The sequence below is a fragment of the Syngnathoides biaculeatus genome, chromosome 23, assembly GCF_019802595.1.
Source record: "Syngnathoides biaculeatus isolate LvHL_M chromosome 23, ASM1980259v1, whole genome shotgun sequence".
NCBI classification, from domain to species: Eukaryota; Metazoa; Chordata; class Actinopteri; order Syngnathiformes; family Syngnathidae; genus Syngnathoides; species Syngnathoides biaculeatus.
The window spans coordinates 16,314,851-16,335,237 of NC_084662.1; the positions used below are offsets into that span (position 1 = coordinate 16,314,851).

Consider the following 20,387-nt stretch of genomic DNA (forward strand, 5'->3'; position numbering starts at 1 on the left):
ATGTGGGGAGCTTGCGCCTACCAGCAGCAATGGAAACTATTGAAACTAACTTTTTGTGGACAAAACAATGTTGTGTTTGTACGTTTTACTGCGAGAATTACCCTAACATTTTTGCTAATGTCATCAAGTTAGTGATGAAGTTTGTATTATTTTTCTCTTTCCTCTTCAAATGATTTGAAGAGGGTGGGCATTAGTGATTCCAAAATGTAGTCTACCCCCCAAAAATAAATAAACAAATAAACAAACAAACGAAACAAAATTACTGTATCAGCCTGCTACATGTGACACTTTGAAAAATAAGTGTGAAAATCATTCATGTGTACCTGCCACAAATGATTTGATGATTTGACTTTGATTTGAAACACATTTTTCATATTATGAGTAAGAAATAGAATAATATCTACTTTATATTGTATTATTTAAACACCAGATACAATACGTAAGATATTGTTGGCAACCAGTTCAGGGTGTACCTCGCCTCCTGCCAAAAGTTGGCTGGGATAGGCTCCGGCACTCCCGCAACCCTTGTGAGGATAAGCGGCTCAGATCATGGATGAATGCATAAGATATTATACCTTCACTTAAATTTACAAGTCAGATGACAAAGATGTTATGGGGTCAGTTACAATTCACATTCGCATTGTTTATATCTTATGTAACACATGCACGTAACTTCCAGCAAATTTTCAATAACTTTTTTAATATTTTCCATCACCCATGAATCATGTACCCAACACCCATCTATCATGGCATCCATCCATCTGTCTCACGTTGTGATTTTTAAGGACGAGCAAGAAGAGTCAAAACAGCAAAGAGAAACTGTGGCAGCTTCTCCGTTTACCTCCTTGTGTTGGTGCTCGTCCACACGTTTGACCTTGGTGTAGTCCAGCGGGAGGTCCCAGCAGTCGGCCTGGCTCAGCTGGTATCGGTGGCTGTTGAGCAGGGCCTGGCGCTGCGGGGACATCGGCTGCAGGGGGGTCAGCACCGTCTCGCTGCCCTCGGGCCCGCCGGGCTGCCCGCCCGCGTCATCACCGTCGCCCTCGTCGTCGTCCGGGTCGCCCGCCGCGCTCTACCGCCAACAACAGAGACATGAATGATGAACTCAGGGATTGTCAGTTAGTTGCTGTGCCCACTAACATTCACAACTTTGGACAGTTATGATTTATGATATGACAATTGGAAATCTTGGTCCATATTTGAACAAAAATCATGGACGTTGATAAAATCATGCGGCAGGCCGGATCTGGCCCCCGGGCCTTGAGTTTGACACCAGTGGACTCTAAACTTTAGAGTCTTGTTTGTGTGTTTGATGTGAAAATGACACGGCTGTCGAGCCTCCCACCACCACCGGTGTTCTTTACCTGCGCCATCACGCCTTGCGTTTTCCCGCCCACAGCGTGCGGGAGCTCGCGACACCTAGTGGACAGGTTGAGGATGGCGGTGGCGGCCATGTGCGCCGCCTCCATGTCGTGCGTGTAGTCGAAGCTGCTCTTGCTGCAGGTGCTGCTGGCGCTGCTGCCCGCCCCGTGCCCACCATCGCCGGCCAGAACCAAGCCGCCGCCCGTGTCGCCGCATACGTCGCCGCCCGGGCCCACGCCGCCACTCAAGCTGCTGCTGCTGCTGCTCGGAGCGTAGCTGCTGGTCGTACTGCTGGCCGGGCTTGACGTTTTAATGTAAAGCTTTGCTGGAATTAACGAGAGAATATGGAGAGTTTTTTATGAAGCGCTTTTCGATGGTTACTTGTTTGAATTCCAAAAATAAAGAATGCCCAAGAATAAAAGTTGCACTTGTGAATAAAGTTGTATTTTTTTTCTTGTAAAATAGTCTATCAAAAGAACAAATCTAATTGTATGGGAATAACACATTTTATTTTTATTGTTAAAAAATGTGGAATCCTATCAAAATAGGCTTTTTTTTTTCTTTTTACTGAGTACTAAAGTAAGTTCTCCATAAACAGAATACATTTTACATGCTGCAAAAAGTGTGCCACCACGACTTTATTCAAAAATTCCCTGTAAACGTAGTGACATTTTTTCTAAAGATTGAAGCTATTCGATTGCAGACAGTCGAGGGAGACGTGAAGCGTGTCAGGAAAGAGGCAGAACGTCGTGACGGAGCGCCGAAATCGTGCCATCGCAGAGATTGGGCAGCTGCCAGAGAACACGCCGGCCTGCCTCCACGTGCACGTCTTCCGCACACGCTCCATCCATCACGCCAGTATTGCAAGCACTATTTGTAAGTTTTTTTTTTATAAATCATATTTTATCCTTGCACACGGACATTTATAATTATTAAAAGCACTTTATAACGGTCATTCAAAGGTCAAGATAATTATCTTTGTTGATAGAGCCCAACTTTCCCAACTGCAAACGTTGGTTTTAAATTTCCATGTCCCATATTGCTTATCCTCACTAGGGTCTCGGGTGGGCCGGAGTCAATTCCAGCTGACTCCAGGCACTACACATTGAATTGGTCGCCAGACAATCATAGGACAGCAATCATAGACAAATAACTATTTGCACCCACGTTCACACCTATGGCCAATTTAAAGGTCCACTGTCATGAAATGCATGATTTTTAGTATGTTATTAATGAAAAAAAAGGCAGCCGGAATGGACCCATCTGTTTTTTCACCACAAAACACAATTTTGAAAAAAAAAAACCCAATAGTTGGGGAGGGGGATGTAATCCTCTCATAATGTAACAAAAGATCCGTATATGTAAATAAGGGGTGCTAAATGTGTCAATGGCCGCATTGGACGGCTTCTGCGCAGCGGCCGCGGAAGTAGGTCCTCCACACAGCCTTGTGGATCGCTGCCGGCCTTATCGACAAGGCCGACACGGCCTTGTGGATCACCGCATTAGCCCTGGCGCGGAGGTGAATCGGCCGGGGAGGTAGTTTGGCCGGGCTCTCGCCCCCACCGGCCACTGGTGTCTAGGCTCCCCACTTCGCGTGTCAACTCGCCCACCAGCGATGCCTTGCTCGCCGGCAACGGCTTCCGCGTTGGCCCCGACGCGGAGGTGGTTTGGCCGCGTGCGGGAGAAGAAAGGAGCCCCCCACCCGGCATGGGTCCTTCTGAGTACGCTAGGTACTGTCGGGGAGTCTGTTGTTAGTTATAAGTGATCCGCGTATCATCAAAATATGGCTTCAAATGATCGGGTAATATTGCCCAGGTTATTTCACTCAATTCTTCGAAAAGAGCTTCCGTGCTCATATAGCCATTGAAGTGAATAATGTTGTATGTATTTTTCATTATAATATCTATTTTAGAATGTTTATAGGGATGACAGTGGAGCTTTAAAATCTTATATTATCCTACTGTGCTGTGTTTTTGGGGTGTGGGAGGAAACCGGTGTTTCCGGAGAAAACCTTTCACTGTCTTTTTTTTTAGTGATGTGCACACACTCACGCTGTAACATATTTCTAATATTGTGTGCAACCACAAACTACATTAAATTACATAAATTGTATCTGGAATCTGGAAAAAATGGTTTAACACTTTAACACTAGATCCCAGGCAAACGTCTCCTGTGTGACGACAGCCTGTCCCTTGAGATGATTTCATCGAGCTCACCATCATACGCCTTGGGGGAGGTATCCCGACCGTGGTGGGACTTGCCGAGCGGGCCCCTCCTGCCGTAGCCAGCGTGCTGACCCTCGTAGCCCCCGTAGTCGTAACTGGTCTTGGAGTACTTCTCCAGCTCCTTGGCCAGGTTGGAGCGTGGCGTGCTCGTGGGAACGTTGTTCTTGTATCCGTACTGCGGAATCTCCAGCTGCTTCACGAAGCACATGGGCCTGCATGGGATTAGCACTTTACCTCACCATTTGGTGGACTTGCATTTAGGTTGCCCAAAATAGAATACGGCGGAACCTCAGGTTTCGGAGGCTCTAGTCAGCAATTCGTTTTTCCAACATCAAAGCGCATTTAATTCAAAGTATTTTGAAGTTGTGCATTTGGCTAAATTTCTGTGCAAAGGTAGACATTTAAAATAAAAGCACGCAATATAATTAATGTTTCACAACATAGACTTTTGTACTTTGTCCCCTGCAAAGAGGGCCTCCTACAATTGGGGATTATGTCTACTTAAGAAATTAATCCGTTCCAGAAGTAATTTTGTAACGTCAGTTTCTCGTAAGTGGAAGCGCATTTTACGTGTACATAGCCTAATCCGTTCCGAGGAGGCGTTTCTTAACCTGAATTTTTTGTTACTAGAGATGTTAATAAGTAGAGGTAGCACTGTATTCAATTTAGTTCATTTGTATGCCTTTATATTACTGCCCCCGGGTGGCTTAGTTGCACACACCAAAAGTAGCAGCAAAATGTCCACTGAAATCAACCAAAAAATGTAGTAAAAGAAGTTATATTTTGATATTCTTCATTTCATTTGAAGGTGAATTTGGGAAGAGTGAACCGTCAATAGGTGGATGATTAATGGATTAATGAAATCCAATTTTACGTAACTATGATGTGACCATTTAACAGCACAATGTATCACAGGGTCCCGGGGGGGGCAGTTGGTTGTACCTGAGGACCCGGTCTGATGTCTGATTGGACTTGCTGCCGCCACTGTCAATCACGTGACTTTTCTCGTGCACCTTCGCCATCTTCTCGGCCGCTGCGATTGGACAACCCGACAGGCTGGAGTGGGGGAATATGACATGGTTAAATACCACTTATGCACACACACATGTACTGTCGTCAAATCATTCAAAAGGAAATATGATGTAAAAACTTGTCGAACTATCAGGTGGGAAAATTAACCGTTTCAGTCTTTCGTTTTCTTACTACCGTATTTCGCCAATTTAATCTGCGAGCTCCATGACATCACAATTCTGCTAATTTACACAAGGCCACCTCCACGGAGAGTTTCTCCACCCAAGATTTTGTGTGTTCGTTGCATGTACCACCAGCATGCATCTGCAAAATGAATTCATCGTCTGCCAGCCATTTTCAAAGTAGAGTTTCCCATACTGTATTACCAGCATTTAAGATGCATATTTTGCCAAACCAACATTTACTAGTATTTAGGATGAGTCTCTATGGTACCTGAGTATACATGTGAACTATGACTTAAAAGTGTTCACACATTTTTACGCTCAAGAGTTATTTTTTCCTCCTCAAAGAGGTGTGAACCCAGGTCATTTGAATTTCTCAAGCGTATCGACGCCACTCGTGAAGATCTCTAACTTCCCTTTCCACTCTTGAGCTAGCCTAGGCAAAATAAATGTGTGCTCTCACTAATGGGGCTTCTGCATGGAGGCAACCAATCAGAGGAAAGCAGGGCGGTCCTTGCCAAATATGGACAAAGGGAATACAAAATGGTGTCAAACACTTGTCAAACAGTGTCAAAGCGGCCTTTTCTTGGCTCTTGTATGACAAAATCAAGATGATTTTTTTTTATACTAAGTCCATGTGACAGAGTTGCTCTATTGAGGTCACCCGAGACAAAATACAAGCCCATTTAGAGCATTTTTACCGCTCTTTCCAGATCCACAGAATTTGTGTTCTGTGAAACTATATATAAAAAAACATATATAAACACTGAATCAACCAAAATAAAGATTATCATCGATTCTTTCACCAGAAGAAAAGCTTGTAGCTGTTTTTCTTTTCCCATTCTTTCGGTTATAATCAGCAGACGATGGGATGGTTCAATAAAAACAAAACACCAGTTTCAGACCCCCCAAAAACCCACAAAATTAAAGTTTTAAGTTCACATTACATGCATTTGTTGCATTGAACTTTTTTTTAAAAAAAAAACAGGACTGTGAAAGTGGTTTTGATGACAAAATAATCATATATTTACAGATATACAACTAAAAGCTAACAGCGGCTCACCGCATGACTCAAGTTGAACATCTGTATTTTTATCTACATGCTGTTCGAGATTCACGCCATGAAATGCGCCATTTTTCCCACCATCGTAACATACTTTCAAATACCTACACCACGATGCATACACTGTTGGAGTGTGATGTGGCTAAACTTGTTTTCCAAAATGTTAGCATTTCTCTTCCTCCTAATTGACCCCTCCGTGGATATTGCGCAATCCGCGTCACTGACCAATCAGAGGACAGAGATCTGCATAGACCAAAGCCCGTTTTTGCTCCCGCCATTTTCTCAGACAACATTGCATGGTCCAGTATAGGGTTAGTTAGCGTTTTATCGCGTATTTGGGTTATTTAACAAAAAATATGGTTAAGAGGTGTAGTCACGGACTTTGTAATAGTGACGACAGGTATCCTGAAAGGCTAGTTGGTGGAGTTCGATTCGTACCCTTTCCAAAACCGAAGACCCAGTACGAAAAATGCCTTCGATGGATCAAACTTTGTGGAAGACCGCATCATCAACTAAATCCATCTAATATCAACCGGAACACATATGTTTGCACGAAGGTATGCCCTATATTTGATTTTCAATACATGTCTCGTATAAATGAATGAGACGTTCTCCGCTAGCATAACACTGCTGCGTGTGAACGATTGACACACTTATTCTTTGCTGAGCGATATTTAGCGATGATCGGACTGCACAAACGTGTCGCTTTCTTGCTGGCTCGCGGCCGAAGCTTAACTAGACTGTTTGCACGAAGATATGCCCTCAATTTGATTTTTAATACACGTCTCGTATAAATGAATGAGACGTTCTCCGCTAGCATAACATTGCTACGTGTGAATGATTGAATGAAATCAGAAGCATGGCGTCTCTCTCAGTTAAGAATGTATTGTATTTAGAATCTATAATATATCGTTGATTTGAATGAAATCAGAAGCCTGGAGTCTGTCTCAGTTCAGAATGTATTGTATTGTATTTGCCATTTTTACTGTTTGTCTTACGTGAGCGCACGTGGCGTGACGTCACATCAGGAGGCGTGGTTAAGTGCCCTGTACGGAGGGGTCAATTGACGTGACAACCCGATAATCACGGGGCTAATCTGTATCTGCTGCCCAAAAGCTGTGCCGATCTCAAATCTAAAGCGATGGAATTCCACCATCTAAAGGGATCTACTCGTCATCACAAAGGTTTACAAATTTCAATTTCGCAGACAAGCTGGGGGAGACCCTCTTCCACGCCCTCCCAGTGAAAAACCTACTTAAGAAATATATGGCAAAATGTTATTGGGCCTTTTGATGATGAAGTGCTGCTTCCAAAACTGAAAATACAATCAAGTTTTATGGGTGCTTGCATTCAACTTAAATTAGCTGGTAGGTGGTGGCAGACGGGCAATCATCTCTTGCATTGGCACAATGCCCTAGCTCCACCTTACATTTGCAGCAGACAGAACCACTCCCCCAAAACCGAGTGATTTCAAGCACAGTGCGACAAAAGGATGTTTAGTGACCTGTCATTCTTTTCCTTTCATGGATTTTTTGGGGAAAAATATAGATGGAGAAAAATATGACTGCTTGACCGAACCAAGATCAGTTTTATTCTCCTCCACCGACAATCACAAGCGACCCACAAAGGGGTTCTAAATAAGTGTTATTTCACACGGACTCCGAAACACGAGAAACACCCTCCACGCTTTTATTTTTGGTTTTGGCTTCAACAAAAAAAAAAAAAAAAAAACAGAAAGAAAAAGCCTCCCCAGCTTCCAACCACATTGGTGTTGTTTCCCTCATGAGGGCCATGACGACTATGAAAATCAGAACCATTTTATTTTATGTCATCTACTGTAAACCGTTGTCCCTGCATTTTTAAAAAAATATTTAACATTTAATAAAGTTTTTCTTAAAATAAAAAAATATAGGAAAATGGTGAGAAACAAATATAAAAATAAAATATAAAAAAAAACACTTACCAACAAACATGACGTAGAAAAACAATATTTGCTTGCGTTAAAATTGAATCTTGCACATTTTCCTTGAGTTAGACACTAAATTCACTTTTAATGTGGCAAACATGAACACAAACGATAACCATAAATATACAACGTAGATCTTTGGCGCACCTGCTTTATTGATGATTTTTAATCAATCATTCTTTGAGTTTTTACATTAAACTTACACTTCCAATGTAGCACATTTCTTTTTCTCATTGCTCTGTGAGTTGTGTGCTACAGTAGCAGTTTTTGGTTTGTAATTACCTTATCGATACTAATTTCTTTTAACATTAGCATTTAATTTTAGCTTTAAGGTAGCAGACTTTCGTTAGACAAAATATTTGGTTTGTTTGAACATTTAAATATGCAACGTTTAATCATCTTCCCCCCCACTATGTGTCACTTTTGCAGTGCACATTTAATTGAATTTGTCTTTCCTTCCACGTGTCAGCTTTGCAGTAAAGCGCCCATAAGCGCTCCTCCAACGTCGGCCGTTTGAATGCAAGCCAGCATGTGGGAAGCGCATGTGACACGTCAGCCACTGCTGCTATGTGGGCGTTTCCATGGCAACCGCCAGACATGAAAGCTAACAGATGCTAAGCTAGGTTAGCTCTTCTTCTTTGTCTCCACGGCGCACTCCCACTGGGGCTGTGCCACATAACACTCCAAAATGGGACGGCACGCTCCTTTGACGTGTGTGCTGACTTTCAGACTACACTGGAGACACAATTGTTTACTAACGCTGCATTCCTAATTATACTGTAATTATATAATAATATTACATATTGTATAATAGTTGTATTTTTGTTTCTGTTCAGAAAACCATGACAGCTGATTTAGGCAACGAAGAATGAAATTAGCTAGTCAAAACACTACTGGAAGGCAAAGAATGCTGACAATATATACACATTATATATGATGTATAGGATACATATGTAGTAATTTTTCCCCACCACGACTTGCTCTCCACCGAGCGACTAAGATTTCTCTGTGGGGATTGTTATTTTGGCACCTTCATGAAACCTTAATCATGTGTTCGCCCCATGGTGGTTGGCAGATTACCAAAAGTGCTTGATGTGATTAGATATGCAGCCGAGCCTGCATTTTGAATGTAAATATCGCCGGCGGTCAGGTTCATTTAATCGTGGGAGCCAAAATCATGATTACGATTCATTGTTAAACTGTGGAGCTCTTCAGAGTGTCTGTCTTTGAACGGGATGAGTTTGCTTGCATGACGAAGGCAAGGAATATGGACAGTTGCGACCTCCAACTGCACAGGATGTGATGATGTTGCCGGAAAGAGCCAAGAAGAGAGAGGAAATCAAGAAGAGGGTATTCAGTTCCCGAAAGGAGCTGTACCTGTTACACACCTCGCGCTTGAGAATGTTGAACTTCTGGTTACCGACTTAAATACTTGCTCATAGATACTAACTATGGAATAAATGAAGTATATGTACAGTGAAGTTAATAAGTAATTGAACATCCTGCTACATTGCAAGTTCTCCCACTTAGAAATCATGGAGGGGTCTGAAATTTTCATCGTAGGTGCATGTCCACTGTGTGAGAGATCATCTAAAAAGAAAAATCCAGAAATCACAATGTATAATTTTTTTTTAACGATTTATTTGTGTGATACAGCTGCAAATAAGTATTTGAACACCTGAGAATACCAATCTTAATATTTGGTACAGTATTTTGGATTTTGGCCCTCTCCTCCACACAGATCTTCTCTAGATCAGACAGGTTTCTAGGCTATTGCTGATAAACACGGAGGTTTCAGCTTCCTCCATAGATTTTCTATTGGGTTTGGGTCTGGAGACTGGCTAGGCCACCCCAGAACCTTGATATGCTTCTTACGAAGCCAGTCCTTGGTTTTACTAGCTGTGTGCTTGGGGTCATTGTCATGTTGAAAGACCCAGCCACGACCCATCTTCAATGCTCTGACTGAGGGAAGGAGGTTGTTCCCCAAAATCTCACAACACATGGCCACGGTCATCTTCTCCTTAATACAGTGCAGTCGTCCTGTCCCATTGTGCAGAAAAACACCCCCAAAGCATGATGCTACCACCCCCATGCTTCACAGTAGGGATGGTGTTCTTGGGATTGAACTCATCATTCGTCTTCCTCCGAACACAGCTAGTAGAATTATGACCAAAAAGTTCAATTTTGGTCTCATCTGACCACAAAACCTTCTCCCATGTCTCCTCTGTATCATCCAAAGGGTCTGTGGCAAACTAAAGATGGGCCTTGACATGTGCTGATTTAAGCAGGGGAACCTTCCGTGCCATGCATGATTTCAAACAATGACGTCTTAGTGCATTACCAACAGTCACCTTGGAATTGCTGAGCCCACCTTTTTTCAGGTCATTGACCAAGTCCTGTCGCGTAGTCCTGGACTGATTCCTCACCTTTCTAAGGATCATTGAGACCCCATCAAAAGCCTTCATCTGATTCAGGATAATACATGGAGTGGAGGTGGACTTTTGAAGCCGGACGAACAGGTCTTTGAGGGTCAGAATTCTTGCGGATAGGCAGGTGTTCAAATACTTATTTACAGCTGTATCACGCGAATAAATCGTTAAAAAAAATCATGCATTGTGATTTCTGCATTTTTCTTTTTAGATTATCTCTCTCAGAGTGGGCATGCACCTACGATGAAAATTTCAGACCCCTCCATGCTTTCTAAGTGTGAGAACTTGCAGTATAGCAGGGTGTTCAAATCCTTATTTTCTTCACTGTATCTTTTGGATATGAGTTGAGAAATGATGTTAGTTAAAGAATTGAGGAGAGTGGATCTGAAATCTGAACAAGCAACCATTTTTTTTTGACTGAATGAATGCAAACTGGCCTTTCTTATTTACAGAAAAAGATGTCCCAGTTTTCACCTGACAACACACCCACTCACACCCCTTTTAGCGCCTGCTTTAGTGCCTATTTTAAGCCGCGGCCTGTGCGTCTGCTTAGCGCCCGCTCGCTGACTCACCTGCGATGCGAGTTCCTGTTGCTATTGACATGACCCCGTCCGGAGCAGCCGGGGGTCGGGCACTTTAAAACATTCTCATACATGGCAAGGACTTGACAGGAAAAGGTGAGAGAGACAACGAGGGTTAGGAGCAGAGAGGAAAGTTATCAGGAAACCCGCGTCGCCAACGCTTAGCATGCAGCAAAAGCATCCCACAACCACAAAGGTGATGATAACGTGCACATTGCTTCTTCTTTTTTGACACATGAATGCATGCAAACGTTAGGAAAGAATCGTCAGGTATGAATGGATGCGAGTTCTTTTCCCGGCTGCTTATGTAAAAACAAGTGACAATGATATCATTCAGTTTTTCACTTTTTTTGTTTCTCCTTTTGGGACTTGCTTTACTGCTCCTGACACTAACTAGCTTTGAAAGAGCTCCTCCCCAACTTCTGAAGTTTTGGATTTTTTTGGATTGCCTTTACTTGACGTCAGCCAACATCACGGACCGCAAACGTTAAGCCAGAAGACGATATCCAAGTGTGATGAGGATGAAGAAAACACGATGGGACGTATGCAAATACACGAAAACACACAAAACGTCACGTAAGAGAGGCGAAAATTGTCCCTCCGAGCAAGACTGCATAAAGACCAATCCAAACACGACAGATCAAAAAAAAAATCTGGGACAAAATGACTAAGAACTTTTACAGGAAAAAATGTGTAGATACTGCAACTAAAATTGTTGTAGTTATTAAATGTTGTGTACACATATAGTAGTACCGTATTTTCCGCACTATAAGCCGCACCGCATTATAAGACGCATAGACTAGACGCTACAGTAGAGGCTGGGGTTACGTTATGCATCCATTACATGGGCTGCGCTAAAGGCTCAAACTCATCCATATATAAGTCGCACCTGATTATAAGGTGCACTGTCAGCTTTTGAGAAAACTAAAGGCTCTTGGGTGCGCCTTATAGTGCAGAAAATACGTAATTATGACATGGGTGGAATACTAAAGAAAGCATTATTTCCTAATTTTATTCTATAGTTACACAATTAGCATTCAAACATCTAGAAAAGCAAAGCAAAAAAAAAAAAAAAAATCAAGATTTACAACATCCAGTTCATAGACAATGTTGATGCATTTGTGACATAATCCATACATAGCTGTATAATTAATCCCATTTAAATAACAAATGCCCCCTCAAAAAAAGACAGTCCCACGACAAACATGCAAGATAGATGGTGATGAAGTTGAGACTATGCCTTTGCATTCAAATCATCTGAAGTCCATCCATCCATCCATCCATCCATCCATCCATCCATCCATCCATCCATTTTCTTAGCCGCTAATCCTCACAAGGGTCATAGGGAGTGTTGGAGCCTATCCCAGCTATGAACGGGCAGGAGGCGGGGTACACCCTGAACTGGTTTCCAGCCAATCGCAGGGCGCATCGAGACAAACAGCCACACTCAATCACACCTAGGGGAAATTTAGAGTCTCCTATGAATGCATGTTTTGGGGATGTGGGAAGAAACCGGAGCACCCAGAGTAAGCCCACGCAGGCACAGGGAGAACATGCAAACGGTACACATGTAGTGCCAGCATTGAACCCGGGTCCTCAGAACTGTGAGGCCAACACTTTACAGCTGCGATATGATTTCTCTATTCGAACCTCAACCCTCATAGCCATAGTACAAAATAATAATAATAATAATAGTGATACTCATGCAGCACATCAGATGACTTTTTTTTCAGGCAGCGTGCTATCAAATGGCGAGACTTACTCTCCGGAGGTACGCGGTCTTTGTGAGGACACCCGGACAGGCTGCGGTGGTGCGGGTACAGACCGGTCACGTGACCCGTGCCGTCACAGCCCGGCGTCGGGCACTTGCTCTCCTTCTTCTCCCCTCGCGAAGATTCTAGACAACCGCAACGACAGGAATCACAATCAACACACTATGCATCTGCTGTGTGTAGGTATTTGAGTTTGTGTGTGGAAGTACTGGGTGTTAGTTGATTTTATGGTTTTGAGCCATTCCATACCACCGACCAATATAGTCGTCATGTAGATTTTTCAAAAGGGAGGTGTGGAATAGGGTCTCACCCATTTTGTCAGTGAAATCCAGGGTCCATTCCTTTGGCTTTGGGAGCGGCACAGCTTTTGACAAGATAAAGATTGACTATATGTACAGTATGTATGCTATATAAAGTATGTGTATAGTATACGTGTTGCTGTAGATAGCAGAAAGTGTGTGTCAGGATGGTAATAAAAGATGACGCAGTTCTTGCCGTGAATAGCGAACGGCGTGTTCAAAAAAAAGCCACTGACGTTCAAATCGAGCCGGGCATTGAGTTCATAATGGTAATTAGTTAAAGATCGTGTTTACAAACTGCAAGCACCTATTTACAAATTATCTGCAAAGAAAAATGTTTTTATGTTACTTCTAAGGCAGAGGATGAAAATTAATGCAGGAGAAAAGGTTTCAAAACCTGTTTGGTACCAAGAGATTTCAAATCCCAGAAGGAAAAAAAAAAGATATAGCAAAAAAGGGGGGAAATGATTCAAATCAGAAATCAGATTTTTATGAGGAAAAACAAGCTCAATTGCTTAATTTCAGTATACATGTATTACCCTTGGGGTTGTAGGCCCTCTTAAGGCTGTCGTGATGCATCCTCGACTTGCGCTCCTCGCCTCCGGTCAGCCTGTGCTCTCCGTGTCCGCGGTGGTGTTGGTGATGGTGGTGGTGAAGATGGTTGTGGTGGTCTCGTCTGGGGTGCTTGTGCTCCGAGACCAGGCGGTCCCTCATGACTTTGGCGCGCTCCGACTCCAGCGCGATGGCCTTCTCCAGCAGCGACAGGTTCCCCTTGGCCATGTCGAAGGTGTCGTCGGAGCGCTCCGAGGCAACAGACGTGGTGTCCTCGTCACCCTCCTGGCTACAGCTGGTCGGGTAACCTCGGGATGCCGGGCTCAGCTGCTCCTCCAGCTTCAGCAGGTTCACCATGTCGGAGAATGTGCGATCCGGAGGGCTGCAGTCATCTTGACATCCCGGCTGGCAGATGTCGTACCTGAAAGGACAAGAAATGACCGGGACACATGTATAAACTGTAAAGTCCATTTAAAGATTTAAACATTTAAGCCATTCATCCGTTTTCCGAGCCGCTTATCCTCACAAGGGTCACAGGAGTCCTAGAGCTGTCATTGGGCAGGAGGCGGGGTACACCCTGAAATAATTGCCAGACAATCGCAGGACACATGGAGACAGACAACAGTTGCACTCAGAATCACACCTATGGGCAATTTTGAGTCTCCAATGAATACATGTTTTAGAAATCAGAATGCCCGGAGAAAACCCATGCAGGCACGGGGAGAACATGCAAAGTAAACACAGGTGGGACAAGGATTTGAACCCCAGTCCTCAGAACTCTGAGGCCACCACTGTAACCATTTGCTCCACTGTGCCACCCCACGTTGGATCCTTGCTGAAATTGTGACATTCATTTACCCAAATAGCAATTTACCTAAATGCATCTTCCCATCGGATCGTCTGCTGGCATGGGCATTTTAACTTACGAGAATCCTTCAAACATCCCAACAATGATTGTACGAGAGCCTGCATACCTGTTGAGGTGAAGCGCGCCCTGCTGATCGGCATGGTTGTGCAGTTGATGGTGGTGCGCGGGGCGATCAGCCGGGTGTGTCTCGCTGAGCTTGCGCGCCAGATCGAAGCACTGATTCCTCAGACACTCCAGACTACTGAGACACACTTCCTCCTCGCTCTCCTCAGCGTGGCCGCCGCCGCCGTCGCCTCCCATGCCGGCGCGACCGTTGAGGCCGACGTCAACGTAGCCGTCGTCGGGCAGCACGACGCCGTGGCCCTGCGCCAGGAGTTTGAGCGAGTCCACCGTCTCCCTGACCACATCGCTGTCTAGGTCCACGCTGAGGTCGGCCTTCCTGTCACCACGCTCGCTGCAGTCTTCGTCGTTCTCATCTTCGTCGTCCTCGTCGCCGCTGTTAGACGAGTTGCTGTTCATCTCTGACTCAGTCAGGGCCTGGTAAGCCGCGTCTTCAGCGATCTTGCCCAGGTTGAGCAGAGACTTGGCCACCAGCTCATCATAGTTCTCAAACTCATCACAGGCACCGGGCCCAGGCCCTGGACCAGGGCTAAAACCAGGACTAGGACCACCAGTACAACTTTGGTTGTTGTTGTCGTCCTTATGGAGTGGAATAAGCTTTGATTGTCCACTTGGTTGGTAGTCAACTGTCAGGAATGGGGAAAAAAGAAAAAATTCTAATCTTAAAGGTCAAGTATCATCCCTATAAACATTCTAAAATAGATGTTGAAATGAAAAATACATATAAGATTATTCACTTCAATGTCTATACGAAAAAATAAATATGAGCGGAGAGCGCGTCATCCATGCGCAAAGTTGCGGAAGTGTCATTCGACATCCAAGTGGTCGCCGTATTGGCTGCATCTCCTGTCCGTGATGTCACCCCCGGACGTTCGCCATTGAAAACACGCTGTGGCCCCTACTATGTGACACGCCCCTTCAGACACGGAAGCTCTTTTCAATGAAGAGAACATCTCACAACCGAGTGAAGTTACCGGGGCAACCCTCTTGTTTTGAGCCATATTTAGATGATATGCGGATCACGGCCAAATCACTTCCCCGCCTGATCCACCTTCGCGCGGCGGTGATAAAAACAACGCCGCCCACGAGCGACGCCGCCGCAGCGGCCAAACCGCCTTCCCGTCCGATCCACTTCCGCAGTGAAGATGTGCCACTGCGGCCCAGCTGCGATGAGCCACCCCGGCCGACAAAGCCGGGAAGGCCGAGCTGGCCTTTGTCGACAAGGCCGGCGGCAATTCACAAGGCCGGCTTGGCCTTGTCCACAAGGCTGGTGGGGATCCACAATTCCTGGAGAGGCCGTCCTTCAGCGGCTGCTGCATGGAAGCCTTCCGACGCGCACATCGAGGCATTTATCACCCCTGACTTACAGATTTCACCCCCCCAAGTATTATTATTATTTTTTTTTAGTAGCTGGAAACACACCTACCTGTCATTTAGAACCCACAAAGCTCTCATCCTTTGCACCCGTGCAATCCATTTTTCACGACGAACTGGGTCTCTTTGAAGCTTATGAAGGGTAAACTCATCTTCCCGAGTGTTCAAGCAATATCCAGCAATGCAACGAGCCGGCATTTTGGCTAACACGAAGGAACAGCGAGCTACCTTCCCGCAGGTAAAACTAATAGAAACAAACGAGTCTGCTTGAGACAACTACTGCCTCAAACGTCACTTTGTTCTTCTTGTAGAAACCAAATCCCTCGAGAGGATTTTCATGGCGAGAGTTACAAAAATCCGTATACGTCAAAATCAATGTTTTGTGGTGAAAAAACATCTGGGTCCATACCAGCTGCCATTTTTTCCATTAATAACATATTAAAAATCATCCATTTCATGACAGTGGCACTTTAAACTGAACCAATAGAGGGTGTATCCAGTGTTCAAGTGGCTCACACCCTTTCAATGCCCCAATTCCCAGTCCTTACCAGTCTCCAGACCAGATGAGAAACTGTCAAGGAAATCACATAAATTGCTACAACAGATCCCATTTTTAGTGGTTTTATAACATAATAATCCACACTGTTCAAACTGTTAGTGTCTGCAAGAACAATGTTACATTGTACTCAAAGGAAAACATTGAACTTGTTGTTTTAAATCCCATCAAGTCTGAGGTTGGTTGCTTTGCTTTTTTTCCTCGACTTTACATAATGTGAACACAACCATGAATTTGAAACAAAGGTAGCAACCCTTGATGTTCGCCAGACTGACTGTTGACCAGTTCTGTGTTTGTCTTCCTCACGGGTCCTGTTGCATGATGGGAAAAATGACAAAAATTTGAACTCACCCTGCTGATGATTGCGCTTCTCCTCTTCCTCGTCCTCCATCACGTTGTCCGCTGTTGCCACCGTGGCGTCCTCCTCGGGTTGCTCTTCCTCCTCCTCCTCATTTTCATCAGAGAACTCCTCTTCCTCCTCCTCACCCCTCTCACCTCCATCCTCATGTTCTTCTTCCTCCATGACTTCTCCTTGCTCCGTCCCCTCTAATCCTTCATCGTGGTAGTTGGCATCTTCGTCCTCTAACTCGTCTTCCAACTCGTCCCCCTCCTCGTCCTCCTCACCCAGGCAGGAGTCGATAAATGGTCTCCTCTTGCTGGGTGGCTCCAGCGGTTGTTTTTCCAGAGCCTTCCTCTTCTTAGCCAGTGGGCATCCGTACACGCTGAAGATGAGATGACGTCAAAGCATGAATACAGGAGTGTACACAAGGAGAAGAACAGTTCTCAGGAAAAAAAAAAATACACTGATGTCTCGGTTCTCGACCACCATCTGTTCCCGAAAACGGTTTGAGAATTGATTTGTTCGAAAACCAAATTGATGTTTCTTATTGCAATGAATGGAAAACGAAATAATGCGTTCCAAGCCTAAAAAAAATTGGCTTTTTAAAGCATTTTTTTAGTATTTCGTAATAGTAAACTGTATAGTAGAAATACATGTATAGTTAAATACCTTAAATGTTAAAATAATTTAAGTAATATATTTTTTTTCTTAAAATACAGTATATTCTTTAGTAGTAGCGTAGGCTAAGATGGAGTGCATTGCCGTATCTGTAGCGACTCAGCCCCCAGCCTCGTAAACTCTTTTTAATAACAAAAGTGCAGAATAATTTTAAACAAGTACCTTGCCTTTTATATACCTTTGGACCCATGATTGGGGGTTAATACGGTAGTCCTCGATAAGAGGAAAAACAACCGTCACTACAGGATATGTCTGTGTACAGAGGCTGCGTTATACAAAATAACAAAAGTGCGCTGCTTGTGCCACGCGCGATGTTATTTCCGCGTTTTTTTGGGGGGTGTTCGAAAAGACAATAACAGAAGGTGTCATGATTAGGTCAGCTGCTTGCGCCGCATGCATTATGTTATTTCTGGGTATTTTCTGCACCGGGTAAATTCACAACAAAGTGCGTCGTGGGGGGATCTTGAAAAAATTGGAAAATATTTTACAAAAAAAATCTCCAGAAAGGTGAATCAGTCGACAGGAGTCGACTGTATTTATATTTTAAAAACAAACAATGATCCCAAAATAAAGTAATATTTTAAACCCATCCAAAAACATTACACTTCAAAATAAATGGTTATAGATTATTTGGAAAAATGTGCATGTGTGCATCCACATGCAGCAAAGGCTCTCCACAATTTCCACTAACAACCCAGGCTGAACTTGGCTGCTCCGCAAAATACAAAGATCTTCGACTTGGTTGGTTTTCAGCAAACTGCCAGCAAACAGCATCCTAAGGTTTCAGATGTAATAGCTATGCTATATCAGCTTACCTACATTTAAAATTAAAGTTGGGTGGGGGGGACCTGATATGTTCAAGTATGGCCAGTTTAATTCTACTTCATAAAACTATCCTATTGGTCTATTACCCCTTTGTTATTTATATGCATTATTAACACATTAACTCTCTCTGGTCTGTTACCAGTCATGCTGTTAGTGGAAGCACGTTAGCGAGGACATCCTTTCATCTACTAAGTAGAAGCAAACGTCTTCAAAAATAAAACCAAATAATAATGGGACTTTCTTCAAGCAGGGCCTCAATTATACAAATCCCATAACAGTCATTAAGTGATGGGAAAACTCAGCTTTAATTGCTCCAAAACAGGTAGCGCAATTATAGCGCTAATGTGGATTTTAGGAAATCAATTAGAACATTTCCATATGAAAGAGCTTCCTTAGCCGTTTGGGATGCAAATGCGGGGGGTAACGGTCCCTCGGTGCCTTTCAGGCCATTAAAAACATTTAAAAAGAACTTTACAAAGACGATAATAATAATAACGGACGCTTGACTTTCACTTTCAACGAGGCATCCAAAATATTCAGAACGACACCGGAAATAGGCACAATAATATTGCTTTTATTAATACTTCTCATCATCAGTATTGTTGCAGGGGGTGGTCGTATTTATGATTCACTTGACTGTAGATAAATTTAGGAACACAAGTTAAGAAATAGCATTCACACGTACTTCATGAATTGTCTTTTTTTGGGAGCGGGGGGTAGAATCTCATTTAATGTGGGTGCACCTAATGAAGTGGCCACTGAGTGAGTACAAACATCTGCCATAACTGGAAATTAACAGAGACAAAGAAACTGCAGCGCGCGCGTGTGTGCGCATGTGCACAAGGCATTTGCGTGACCTTGGCCACCTCATGGTCTCCCGCCAATTAAAATTCCATCAGTAATTAAAGCAGATCAGAAACGAGGGAATGCGGCAAGGGTGAGCCACCGCGCATGGTAATTAGGTGGAGCGTGTGTGCGTGCATCCATGTGTGTGTGACGATGATGATGATGGATTACACACACATAATGTTGCTGTGATTGATTTGTTTGTATGGAATTGGATAATACGATGTTTTGAAGCGATGGCGTCGTTAGCATTTTGCTACACTACTCTACGCAAGTACAAAACGCAAGTCTATTGATTCAGGGATGCGACATGCAAATATAGCATCCCATACAGCTTGGGGCTACACACACACACACACACACACACACCACACACACACACACACACACACACACACACACACACACACACACACATCAACAATGCTAAGTGTAATATTTAAAATCAATTTAACAGCTTTGGCAGCTTTCGGGCATCATCTCTGTTGCCATGGTTACCTGCTATTTGCTATACCTTGAGAAGTGCACAAAAGGGGAACACCCAGTGAGTGTGAAATAGTCATTGCGGCTTTATTAGATTCCGTTCCTTATCACGTTGAGGCCATCGTATGAAGTAGCAAACCGAGAATGTCATGTCTCTAGAAAGTGAATGCAGAAGAGTCTGCTCAAGTTCTGAATTACGTTATCTTTGAAATCAGTTCTCTGCGTCATGATGACTTCAAATGCCACTAATCCGCTAAAGCCCCTTCATACTAAGTAAAAAACTAACAAAAAAACCCCACTGTATTACATATTTTTTAAGAAAACAGAATTTAAACAGGTTTTTATGAAGGGTAATAATTAGAGATGGGCGAGTACAGACACCAGGTATCGGGTAATGAAGACTGCCAATACCAGTCACGGAAAAATAAAGCAATATAATGTGATATCGAGTAAATGCTCCTTGACAGTAATTTGCCCTATACTATGTCGGGTTACTTTGACTTGATCTACATTTGAATGTTGGATGAGTGTGTCCATATTTAAAAATGTGAACGGTCATTTTCCCCCATGGCACCGTGTTCGCGTTATCTTGAAGTTGAAAACTTTTCCCCTCTACATGCTTTAGGAAGACATAGATCATCTACTGCTATTTTTCATCAAAGGATTGACAATAGATATCGCCATAAATTACACTAGATTATAACAGTACATCATGATGAAATCAAATTATTATTATGATTATATGAATACTTAGTTTTGAAATGTAATGTCTATTGACCGCTCTAAAAATGTCTGTCTCAGTCTGTGCAGTGTCAATGAATTATGATTACGGTATTAGGTAACAACTACAACTCAGTA

General features: G+C 43.5%; 1 protein-coding gene across 1 annotated transcript in view; it reads right to left on the reverse strand.

Moving 5' to 3' along the window:
• myt1la (myelin transcription factor 1-like, a) overlaps positions 1-20,387 on the reverse strand; it is a 52,250-nt gene that overhangs the window by 12,677 nt on the left and 19,186 nt on the right. Inside the window, exons 7-15 of the mRNA XM_061812145.1 lie at positions 16,709-17,079; positions 14,414-15,053; positions 13,427-13,860; positions 12,579-12,713; positions 10,808-10,898; positions 4,527-4,640; positions 3,576-3,796; positions 1,362-1,684; positions 842-1,069 (exon numbers count right to left, since the gene is read on the reverse strand). Of these exons, the coding sequence (XP_061668129.1) occupies positions 842-1,069; positions 1,362-1,684; positions 3,576-3,796; positions 4,527-4,640; positions 10,808-10,898; positions 12,579-12,713; positions 13,427-13,860; positions 14,414-15,053; positions 16,709-17,079 (2,557 nt within the window). The remainder of the gene's footprint in view (positions 1-841; positions 1,070-1,361; positions 1,685-3,575; positions 3,797-4,526; positions 4,641-10,807; positions 10,899-12,578; positions 12,714-13,426; positions 13,861-14,413; positions 15,054-16,708; positions 17,080-20,387) is intronic.